General features: G+C 54.0%; 6 protein-coding genes across 6 annotated transcripts, besides 7 other annotated features; 3 read left to right on the plus strand and 3 right to left on the minus strand.

Moving 5' to 3' along the window:
• On the plus strand, window positions 1-166 carry Tc00.1047053510961.5 (mucin TcMUCII, putative; the record flags this gene model as incomplete). The annotated part of the gene is made up of 1 exon (XM_801664.1): window positions 1-166. A coding segment is annotated over one exon (166 nt), but the record flags the coding sequence as incomplete, so codon positions are not given.
• Window positions 1-7614: a sequence feature (areas merged during assembly that could not be assigned to a particular haplotype. This can correspond to areas where the two haplotypes were merged or to regions with more than two copies in the genome that were merged during assembly.).
• Window positions 616-1899, plus strand: Tc00.1047053510961.10 (mucin-associated surface protein (MASP), putative; the record flags this gene model as incomplete). The annotated part of the gene is made up of 1 exon (XM_801660.1): window positions 616-1899. The coding sequence occupies one exon, from the start codon at window positions 616-618 to the stop codon at window positions 1897-1899; it is 1284 nt and encodes a 427-aa protein (XP_806753.1).
• Window positions 2338-2361: a microsatellite.
• Tc00.1047053510961.21 (uncharacterized protein) lies at window positions 2374-2745 on the plus strand (the record flags this gene model as incomplete). The annotated part of the gene is made up of 1 exon (XM_801665.1): window positions 2374-2745. One exon carries the CDS (start codon window positions 2374-2376, stop codon window positions 2743-2745), a length of 372 nt encoding a protein of 123 aa, XP_806758.1.
• Window positions 2993-7053: a mobile genetic element.
• Window positions 7615-9388: a sequence feature (areas not merged during assembly with more than two copies in the genome that could not be assigned to a particular haplotype).
• On the minus strand, window positions 8110-9393 carry Tc00.1047053510961.30 (mucin-associated surface protein (MASP), putative; the record flags this gene model as incomplete). The annotated part of the gene is made up of 1 exon (XM_801661.1): window positions 8110-9393. The coding sequence occupies one exon, from the start codon at window positions 9391-9393 to the stop codon at window positions 8110-8112; it is 1284 nt and encodes a 427-aa protein (XP_806754.1).
• Window positions 9389-9717: a sequence feature (haploid, non-Esmeraldo-like haplotype).
• Window positions 9718-11488: a sequence feature (heterozygous, non-Esmeraldo-like haplotype).
• On the minus strand, window positions 9843-10340 carry Tc00.1047053510961.40 (mucin TcMUCII, putative; the record flags this gene model as incomplete). Its single annotated transcript, XM_801662.1, has 1 exon — window positions 9843-10340. The coding sequence occupies one exon, from the start codon at window positions 10338-10340 to the stop codon at window positions 9843-9845; it is 498 nt and encodes a 165-aa protein (XP_806755.1).
• Window positions 9955-10076: a microsatellite.
• Window positions 10840-11355, minus strand: Tc00.1047053510961.50 (uncharacterized protein; the record flags this gene model as incomplete). Its single annotated transcript, XM_801663.1, has 1 exon — window positions 10840-11355. One exon carries the CDS (start codon window positions 11353-11355, stop codon window positions 10840-10842), a length of 516 nt encoding a protein of 171 aa, XP_806756.1.

Consider the following 11488-nt stretch of genomic DNA (forward strand, 5'->3'; position numbering starts at 1 on the left):
TACAACAAAGGCACCAAGTACTACGACTACAGAGACGCCAACCACGACGACCACCCGCGCACCGTCACGTCTCCGCGAAATCGACGGCAGCCTCAGCAGCTCGGCGTGGGTGTGTGCCCCGCTGGTGCTCGCCGCATCCGCGCTGGCGTGCACCACTCTGGGCTGAAGAGGTGTGTGCGGGCCGTGCGTGCCAGCACTCAACCGCGGGGACATGTGCGCGTCCACTGTGGTCCGATGTAAATAAATAGGGGAAAATAATAATTGCGTTTTGCTTCATTTGCTTCCGCTGCCCCGCTGCTGCGTGCTGGTGTATGCGCACTGGAGTCATTCGTTGCAGCTCTTTTTTTAGTGCTTTTACCTTTTTACTTTGTTGCTGCTTCTTTACTCGTGGCTTGTTTTCAATTGGTTTGCTCTCTTGCTGATTATTTGCTGCGGGGCTGTGTTTTGGGTTATTCCCTTTCACTGATTCCAACTGTTTCGTGTTGTGGGGACTGCTCCTGGGCTGTTGCCGTTTTTCTCTGTGCGTGGTTGAATAACTTTTCTCTCCTTTTGCTTTCACTCTGCGTTGACGGGGAGTTATTTTGTGCTGAAGGCTGCACGCAAGTGACAGGAGTGATGGCGATGATGACTGGCCGTGTGCTGCTGGTGTGTGCCCTCTACGTGCTGTGGTGCGGTGCCGGTGGTGTCGGTGCTGAAGGACAAGAGGCCGGTACCCTTTCGCCACCTCCTGGGCCTGTGTATGATGATCAGGGAGGCGTCTTGAGTGGAATTGGCCGTATGAAGCCTTCTGATACTGATGGACAGGTGACTGTTGATGGTGTGAGGGATCGAGCGGAATCTAAACACCTTTCGAGCCGTTTCCCTTTGGTTGATGCGAAGGATGTAACTCCAGATGGTATTGGCGGGGAGGGGAATGGTGCTGTGGATGAAGTCGCTCCAGAAGAAAATGAGTCGCTTCAGAATAGCTGCGATGAGGATGGAGAAAGGTCAGAGGGTTGCGTTCAAGTGCAAGGGGGTGATGGCTTCCCGGGGAATGAAGGCGGCCATGTGGATCGCGGGAGGCAGCAAGATGATCGAAACCCGCTGCCGCCTTTGTCAGACCAGACATCCTCAGAGGAAATAAACTCACCGTTACCGGCTGAGAGAAACCCACATAATCAACGGCCGGTGTCACGCCAAGCACCAGTGGTGGTGGAAAAGCAAACGGATCCAGTCAGCATTCGACCCCAGAAAGAAGCAGCTACACTCGAATCAGAGGCCGTGCGGAATGCTGCCAACAGCCACAGTCAAGAGAGTGCCGCGGAGTTGACCAACGGTACTCTGCCAGCTCATGCAAGAGTGACGGAAGCAGAAGACCGATCCAAAAATGTTTTTGATACTCACAAGGACGCTGCGGAAAAACAAAAAAAGCCCGCCCACACCACTGGGAAAAGTGAATCACCAGCAGCGTCTGGCGATGCGCACAAAGCTACCGCATCAACTGCGGCAGTGGATAATGAGGCTGCCATCAAAAAGGCAAAGAGTCCTGGTGGCGCAAGCAGCCCTATAAGCATAAGCGACAACTCAAACAATGACACCGAACAGAACAATGCGAGAGACACAAGTGAAGAAGCGTCACACAGCACGGAGAATGCGACCACTCACAGTGCAGGAATCCCGAGAGCACCACATACCACAGCCAAAACAGATGATACGACGACGCAAGAAGACAGCAACAGTGACGGCGGCACCGTCAAAATGGGTGAGGCAGCACCGCAAACAGCAGGGACTGCTCAGGCAAATGATACGGCGACGCATGACGAAAGTGACAGCAGCACCGCGGTCTCCCACACCACCTCCCCTCTTTTTCTTCTTCTTCTTGTTGCGTGTGCGGCTGCGGCTGCGGCGGTGGCCGCGTGAGAGTGAGGGAGAGAGAGCCGTGCACCGCCCGCACACACACTCTTCCTTCTCTCTGTGTGTGTGTCCCCTTGCATGGACTCTCGCCCTCACCTCACCCCACGAAGCACACACAATAATGTGCCTATTGTATATATGCATGCACACCCATGCAGGCCCGTTTGTGCTCTCTTTTGCACGACACGCACCGCTGCCGTCCTGCCTGGCTGCATGGGCGGAGCACCGTAACTGTTTCTGTTTTGTTTTTATTGCATTGAGTGGGCGACCTCTCTCTCTCTCCCTCTGTGTGTGTGTTTTGCTTTACGGGAGTAATGAGAGTGTGTGTGCGCTGGTCGTCCCACGCTACGGCTTTTTGTTTTGTTTTTCTTTTTGATTTTGTGGTTGAGTGCACCCATTACTTGTTTTTAGATTATTGGCGTGCTTTGACTGCGGACGCATGATTTTTATTTTATTTTATTTTATTTTTCTTTTGAGATAATGTCAGTGTTTCCTATTCTTTTCAAGCCATCAAATGTTTTCTGTTACGTACAGCATGCGTCAGTTGATTCACGTCGCCCCACGGTCTGCAGTGCTGCTGGAGCTTCTGGTTGTGATGATGTTTGTGATGTGTTGTGCTGGCGGGTGCTTTGCTGCCAGCCTGACGTGCTCCTGCTCCTCGGACAAGGCGATGCGTGCCGACAGGGCGAAGTCGATCCCGGCTGTGGTGAGGGACGTGTCCTTTTTAGAGCAGAGGGTGCGTCGCAGACATGCACCGTCATCGGAATGAATGGATGGGCGCCCATCCGCATCGATGTGTCGACAAGGGACCTGGATGATGCCAGGAAGTATTGCAGCTCAGAGCGCTATTAAGCAATGAATTCATTGGTGGCAATTCCGCGTGTGAGGGTGACGTTTTTCTATGCTGAGAAAAGGGAAGTATTTCTTTCGTTATAATTTGCTGCCACTGTTCTTTAATGGCCTGCGAGCTGTCCGTAGCGATATGGACAGTTTTTCCTTCTTGAACGGTGCTGTCGTGCGAGAGGTGGTGTACCAAATAGTCCGACGCTCAGTTGTCGAGGACGAGGGCATTCCCACAGCGTGTGCGGTAGGGCTTCCCGTGGATTGTCGGGGGCTCAGCGGCTGGTGGTGATTGCAGCAGAGGAGTGGCTGAAGGGCTACAGCTATCATTGGAGCTTGCAGAGGTGCGTTGTCCGTTTTTTGCTCGTTGATACGCTTGACATTTTCGGTATTGACCTGCGCGTGAGGCACCTGTTGGGGAGACCGTGGAGCTGTCGCAGAATCCACATTTGAGGCCTTCTGCAACGATTGGAGTGCCAGGGTTAGTGCGTCGGGCGTGTGCCTTCATATTGTGGACGGACGAGAAGACGCTGCTGCAGCTTGGGCGGGGCGACGTTGATCTGCTGCTCGTCGTTCTACGAGGAGGTGCCGTGAACACGCCAGGTGGAGGTTCCGGAGGAGGTCGGGGCGGTCCTGCCTCTTCAGTGTGAGAGGAGGAGCACCACCAAACAATGGGTTCCTTGTGATCCGCAGGGCGCGTGCCAGTCTGCCGAGGAGTGGGCAGGAGTCGCATTGTATCTGCGCGCGAAGTCGTGATTCGATGCCCGATGCCTGCCTGGACACCAGGAATGTTTTTTTTTTTACACCGACGAGCGCTTGACGTCCGGTGTGTGCGACTTCTTCTTCCTCCTGGAATTCCTCCCAGCATAACCTCTTGACGGCGGTGAGGAAGTCCACGTGCCAGGCAGTGACGCAGTCCTGCAGGGATCGTGCGGTCGTGGCTTTTTCGTCAGCGGCCTCATTGCGTGGGATACCGCAGTGCGACGGGGAAAATATAAAGTGTGCAGGGTGAACTCGCTTCACCAAGGAAAGCAGCATAACCCAAATCTCTTCAGCAACGCATTCACGCACGGCCAGTGGGGCAACGCGGAGTGCCTCAATTACCGACAGGGAGTCGGTTGACACCGGGGTTTGTGTGGACGATTGGGATGTTCCCAGACGAGGAGGTATGAGATGTCTAAAGCCAATTTTTAGTGACAAGGCACTCTGCTCCCTATGAGCGTGCGAGCCTGCCAGCTGCTGCACGATGGACCTCCACAGGGAAGCCATTTGTCTTTGTGGAGCTGTATAATGGTGCAGCGGATCCAGATGTGAGTTCAGCGATTGATGAAAAACCGTCTGTCCATAATTCAAAATTATAATCTTCTAGAGAGGAGTAAAGGGAATCAAAAGCCGTGCGCTTGACATCGTCAGAGGCATCTTTGGCAAAGGGTGGCTGATAAGATCTCACGTTATTGCGGCCCACGGCGTCCCAGGGAATAATTCGAAGTTGGGTAATAGGAGGAGCGTGATTGTGGTTGTGTGGTATCTCAATAGTGCCACATACACGTTCTAATCCATTAATAACGGCATCTCTCGGAAGTGGGATTGATGTCGCCGCTTTCCTATGCATGGACAGCGGCATAGGTTCCGTGTGGGTAAGGGAGCGCAAATCCTCGTGATCATGGAAACGTGCGTGGCGTTCGTGTTGATTGGTGTCGCGGAGCCAGAGTATCTTCCGGAGCGGGAGAAGATTGGCTTTCAATTAGACGGACGTATCTTCCGTTGGTGCACTAATGCCAAGGTGTGTTTTACAACTGTCTCGGTACCGTACTTCCATATTATGGAGGCAGATGTAGGCGAGGCATGGGACAATTGCTTTGCCAGAATACAGTTACACACCATGACCGTATCCAATCGAAAAGGATTGCGTATTGTGATGGAACGCACCAGCCTGTGCGACCGGCCGTAATTGGTAACGGCGTGGCGTGGTCTGCTTTGCAGCGGTGGAAGCGTGCGTACGAAAATTAAGGAGTTGTTCAACCGTGGTGTCCAGCAAGCGCACTGGACGTGACTGAATACGTAGGTTCCCATTGCCAGGAAGGAGATCGACCATGTCCTCTCCAGACCGTATGTGTGTAGAGATTTGGAATAGAGCAGCTTCGCTCTTAGTAACGTTGATTTTGAGGTTGTGCTCGGCAGCCCATGTCGTTATAAGTGAAAAGGCAGGTCGCATTGCCGCAGCACAGGCATGGATGTCCGCACCTGAGGCAACAAGTGTGAGGTTGTCAGTGTACATGAGTGCGGAGGCAGAATAGATGTTCTCCAGGCGGTGCGGCCGATCATCCACACAGTGGAGGAAGAGTTTGGGTCCCGGGACGCCGCCTTGTGGTGCTCCAGTTGAGGCGAGTTGTTTCCGGGAGTGCTGTTCGCGAGTGCATACCCTAACATAGCGGCCCCGCAGGTAGTTATGCAGCCAGCGTTTGGTTCGGGGCCAAGGCGCGGAAGTCTGTCAAGCATGCAGAATAAATTCCCATGGTCAGTGGTGTCGAACGCAGTCGGAAAATCAATCAAAACTACGAGCGAGCGATGGCGACGAAAGTGCCGTGTGGGGCGCCGTCTCCAGGGCTCTCATACTCCACAGTACTGAACTCACTCAATCCACGGGCAATTTTACCAATAACAAGTGTCACCAAGTCCGATGTAGAACGCGAAGGTGTGAACCCGAATTGACGTGGGCGGTGCGGCAATGTCGCTGATAGACGGCGGTGAATCATTCTTTCGGTTTAGTGAAAAAGAGAGCAGCGTGGTAGGTCCGTAACTCACTGGGCGGTATGGGCCCTTCCCAGGTTGGGGAATGGGAATGGTGTCCACCGTATTCCAGGAGCCAGGCAGGCTGCCATTTTCGAAGGAGTTGTGGATCATCGTTCTAAGTGTGCCATGCGCAACGGGCCCGAGATGGTGCGGGAACTCATTCAACATGTCGTCGGGGCCAGGGGCTGAGCCAAGCGAAAAGTCGCGGATGGCCACGTCAAATTCATACGGCGTGAGAGGCCGATCCATTTCCCAGTCACCAAGAGGCAAGGGAGCAGCAGCAGCAGCAGTATAAGGTAACGTGGCACGTGAAACCGCACAAAATGATGGACGAGCAGATTTGTCTGTTGCCGAGGCGGAGCACAGACGCGGTCCGAAGATCAGTTCGGTGCACCACTGATTCCAGGGGATGAGGGTGCGGCGCCGCCACACCGCGGAGATATCGCCAGCTTGGGCTGGGTGAGGCCCCAATTTTTTCCACACGGGCTTCCAGAAGCATAGCGAAGCCACGGCGTAAGGCTTGATTTCGTTCCTCCCTTTTTCGGGTACATTCGGCTCGAAGCAGGCTGTCTTCTGGCGAGGCGATGTGTGTGCTGCTTCTGCGGCGGACTCGGCCTGTTCCATTTCTTTCGTCCAGATTGTTTTGGGCTGTCGCGGCTGCCGCGCGGGATATGGCGCTCAGCTGCTCGTAAGATACCACTGCGAATGTCCAGACATGTGGACGCGGTGGCAAGGAGGGTTTCACACAACGAGGCCAAAGCAGGGCAATCCGCTTTGCGCAGGGCAAAGGTGGCTTTCTTCCGTCAAGGCAGCGTGTTTGCTAGTCGTGGAGTGCCGTCGTCCATCTCTACCTAGTAAGATATTAAGCAGCGGTCCGAGTCCATGTAAGGGGCGAATGTCCAGTGGGAAATGCGTAGGGCGCAATACGCAGTCACGTCAGGGGACGAGGCATTACGATGTGTGATCCGTGTTACCTGCGTCGGGTAATTTGCCAGCCCAAAATCCATGTCAATTGGAACAGCGGCGAAATTATCGCCTCCAGTCGTTGATGGTATATATGACTGTCCCAGAGTTCACGATGTAAATTCAGGTCACCCGCGATAATCTCTTCGGGCACAAGCGACAAACGATATTGATAAATGCGGATTATTGACCAATTGCTGTGGGAGGGTTGTGGGGATTCACCACGCAATTGCTGGAACAGCCCGGCGGAAATACACGGACAGCAATGGTCTCCAGGAGGTCAGTGCCAGGGAGCGACAGGCGCTCGCACGGTAGAGAGTGGCGCACCTGAATGGCAACGCCACCACCGCGCCCAGTGAGGTCTGAAGGTAGTCATTATAGCCAGATAATTTCGTCGCCACGTCACCACGGTTACTTATTTCCTGCTGAAGAACGATGTCAGGTGGACGCTGCTCCAATCGCGCAGCAAATGCAATCTTTTTACGGACGAGAGGCCTGCAATGTTAAGCTGCCAAATATTAATGTAGCCATCCTCCTCGGGCCAGGGTTCGTGTGGACGTCACCGCAACGGGGGAAATCAACGGGGTGACCGCCGCGAAACGGTCGTGCAGTTTTGCCCGACAGTCTGCAGGCAGACCGCCTCACCTCCCCACACCGGGCATGGCGTGGAACCTTCTCGAGGGGTGGAGTCGTCTTGGTCTCCGTCGTGCTCGCAGCAACGCCCTGCTATGGAGATATTATACGCAGCCAGAGCCCAGCACCGCGACAAGGTGCAACGTCATCGCCGGGGCCGGGAGATGCCGCAGCGCCTCCTGCTGTCATCAGGGATCCTTGTTGACGCCTTGATGCGGGCAAGCGCCCATTGTTTCTTCCAAACAACGCTGCACACCCGCGACGTATCTTGCGCTGTGAAAGAGACGTCCCTCACCACAACCGGAGTCGCCCACGCGCCGTCGGTACGCACCACATCGTCAAGAAAAGCAGGGATGCGTCAGGATGACAGCAACGCTTCCCCTGGAAAGTCGCACCACAAACATCACCAGCACCAGCAGCGCTGCAAGCCACGGGTTAACGTGGGCCAACTGACGCATGGTGTATGTCGAAGGAAAAGCTTAGTGGCATGAAAAGGACAAAAGAGGCTGACACTTCAAAACAAAAAAAAACGATATGGGAATAACAAAGTAAGATTAAAGTGTCAACCGTCAAAGCATGCCGCCAATCAAAAAAAAGTGGAATGGGTGCACTCAACCACAAAATCAAAAAGGAAAACAAAACAAAAAGCCGTAGCGTGGGACGACCAGCGCACACACACTCTCATTACTCCCGTAAAGCAAAACACACACACAGAGGGAGAGAGAGAGAGGTCGCCCACTCAATGCAATAAAAACAGAAACAGTTACGGTGCTCCGCCCATGCAGCCAGGCAGGACGGCAGCGGTGCGTGTCGTGCAAAAGAGAGCACCAACGGGCCTGCATGGGTGTGCATGCATATATACAATGGGCACATTATGTGTGTGCTTCGTGGGGTGAGGTGAGGGCGAGAGTCCATGCAAGGGGACACACACACAGAGAGAAGGAAGAGTGTGTGTGCGGGCGGTGCACGGCTCTCTCTCCCTCACTCTCACGCGGCCACCGCAGCAGCAGCAGCCGCACACGCAACAAGAAGAAGAAGAAAAAGAGGGGAGGTGGTGTGGGAGACCGCGGTGCTGCTGTCACTTTCGTCATGCGTCGCCGTATCATTTGCCTGAGCAGTCCCTGCTGTTTGCGGTGCTGCCTCACCCATTTTGACGGTGCCGCCGTCACTGTTGCTGTCTTCTTGCGTCGTCGTATCATCTGTTTTGGCTGTGGTATGTGGTGCTCTCGGGATTCCTGCACTGTGAGTGGTCGCATTCTCCGTGCTGTGTGACGCTTCTTCACTTGTGTCTCTCGCATTGTTCTGTTCGGTGTCATTGTTTGAGTTGTCGCTTATGCTTATAGGGCTGCTTGCGCCACCAGGACTCTTTGCCTTTTTGATGGCAGCCTCATTATCCACTGCCGCAGTTGATGCGGTAGCTTTGTGCGCATCGCCAGACGCTGCTGGTGATTCACTTTTCCCAGTGGTGTGGGCGGGCTTTTTTTGTTTTTCCGCAGCGTCCTTGTGAGTATCAAAAACATTTTTGGATCGGTCTTCTGCTTCCGTCACTCTTGCATGAGCTGGCAGAGTACCGTTGGTCAACTCCGCGGCACTCTCTTGACTGTGGCTGTTGGCAGCATTCCGCACGGCCTCTGATTCGAGTGTAGCTGCTTCTTTCTGGGGTCGAATGCTGACTGGATCCGTTTGCTTTTCCACCACCACTGGTGCTTGGCGTGACACCGGCCGTTGATTATGTGGGTTTCTCTCAGCCGGTAACGGTGAGTTTATTTCCTCTGAGGATGTCTGGTCTGACAAAGGCGGCAGCGGGTTTCGATCATCTTGCTGCCTCCCGCGATCCACATGGCCGCCTTCATTCCCCGGGAAGCCATCACCCCCTTGCACTTGAACGCAACCCTCTGACCTTTCTCCATCCTCATCGCAGCTATTCTGAAGCGACTCATTTTCTTCTGGAGCGACTTCATCCACAGCACCATTCCCCTCCCCGCCAATACCATCTGGAGTTACATCCTTCGCATCAACCAAAGGGAAACGGCTCGAAAGGTGTTTAGATTCCGCTCGATCCCTCACACCATCAACAGTCACCTGTCCATCAGTATCAGAAGGCTTCATACGGCCAATTCCACTCAAGACGCCTCCCTGATCATCATACACAGGCCCAGGAGGTGGCGAAAGGGTACCGGCCTCTTGTCCTTCAGCACCGACACCACCGGCACCGCACCACAGCACGTAGAGGGCACACACCAGCAGCACACGGCCAGTCATCATCGCCATCACTCCTGTCACTTGCGTGCAGCCTTCAGCACAAAATAACTCCCCGTCAACGCAGAGTGAAAGCAAAAGGAGAGAAAAGTTATTCAACCACGCACAGAGAAAAACGGCAACAGCCCAGGAGCAGTCCCCACAACACGAAACAGTTGGAATCAGTGAAAGGGAATAACCCAAAACACAGCCCCGCAGCAAATAATCAGCAAGAGAGCAAACCAATTGAAAACAAGCCACGAGTAAAGAAGCAGCAACAAAGTAAAAAGGTAAAAGCACTAAAAAAAGAGCTGCAACGAATGACTCCAGTGCGCATACACCAGCACGCAGCAGCGGGGCAGCGGAAGCAAATGAAGCAAAACGCAATTATTATTTTCCCCTATTTATTTACATCGGACCACAGTGGACGCGCACATGTCCCCGCGGTTGAGTGCTGGCACGCACGGCCCGCACACACCTCTTCAGCCCAGAGTGGTGCACGCCAGCGCGGATGCGGCGAGCACCAGCGGGGCACACACCCACGCCGAGCTGCTGAGGCTGCCGTCGATTTCGCGGAGACGTGACGGTGCGCGGGTGGTCGTCGTGGTTGGCGTCTCTGTAGTCGTAGTACTTGGTGCCTTTGTTGTAGTGGTCGTAGTTGGCGCACTTGTAGTTGTAGTTGTTGTCGTAGTCGTCGTAGTTTTCGTCTTTACCGTAACCTCTCTACTACTTTTTGACTCTCCTGTTTCCTGTGCCGGACTCTTTACCACCGACTGATCGGGATTATCGGAAGTATCCGCCTCCGGGACTGTAGGGGCATTTGAAACTGAAGAATTGGTCTCCGGAGTTTGCTCCTGTGGCAGTGGGGGTAGATGACCGGGGGTTGAAACTTGAGCCTCACCACTTGCTGTCCCGCGCACGGACGGGCAGCAGCACAGGGCGAGCACCAACAGGGCGCACAGCAGACGGCACGTCATCATAATCGTGAGTGTGGTCGTCCAGTGGTGTGGAGCTGATCTGCACAGTGAGGGACATGGAGAGCAACAGGGGAGACGAGAGGTGCGGCAGACACACACAGAGGACAAACCACATGAGGAGAGGACAGCAGCCTGGCATGCACCGTACGCCGCACACCACGCACGACACACACTCCAATCCACGGCAGCAGGCACACACACACAGCCCTGCCGCAACACCAACACACAGATGGAAGGGGGGAGAAGAAAACAGGAGCGGCACACAATGCTCCACCGCATGTACATGCGGCGAGAGCGGTCCGTCGCGTCGACGCCCCTCACGGAGGGTACGCACACACACAAGAAGGTGTAGCGCACACAGCAACACAAAAGCAAAGTAACAATACAATAAGAGATCCCCACACACCACGTGGATTGTTGGTCCACGGGAAGTGCAGCCAATATTCACCACAAAAACATTTCAGTTGACTTCGGCCTTTGTTCATATTCATCGCAGACCACTTCATGCAGGCCGGCCACCACCGCAGCGGCCGCACGCGCAAAAATAAGCGCAGTGAATGGCATAAAGCAAGCAAACATTTATTTGTGTTTCTGTTTGGATGTTGGCAGATGTTTTCATGCTTTTTTTCATTTTTTCAGAGAGCAAACCTTCATGCCTGGATCGTGTGTTGGGAATTGCTGCAGGGTGCACAATTAAATTTTTTTTCCTCTTGTGAATGTTTCCTATGGTGGTGCAGCCAATAATTCGGTTTATGTCGTTCCTGCTTCTCGCTGGTAAAGTGCTGCAATAGATGTTCGTTTTCGTTGCTGTGGCACCTGGCTCCTCACCGTTGATTGCGGTGGAAATGAAAATATGTGAGTGGACTCCCACGCACCAGAACGCACCTTCGCTCCTATTTATTGGTGCATGGAAGGGCATGTGTGTTTGGTGGTGTCTCGACCATATATTTTGTGGGTGTACATTCCCCTGCAGGCTGAGGGCGGGGCGACGCTCCGTCGCGGTGCACTTCCCTCGCATGTCGCCCACTGTGATTCATCATGCATCACCCTCTCACACATTCCGTGGTGCCACACCGCTGATATTATTCCGGCCGCTGTGATTCCGCGTATTTCACGCATTTCATTGTGCCACAATACATCCGCTCGTGTGG

The sequence above is a fragment of the Trypanosoma cruzi genome, genomic scaffold (genome assembly GCF_000209065.1).
Source record: "Trypanosoma cruzi strain CL Brener 1047053516995 genomic scaffold, whole genome shotgun sequence".
NCBI classification, from domain to species: domain Eukaryota; phylum Euglenozoa; class Kinetoplastea; order Trypanosomatida; family Trypanosomatidae; genus Trypanosoma; species Trypanosoma cruzi.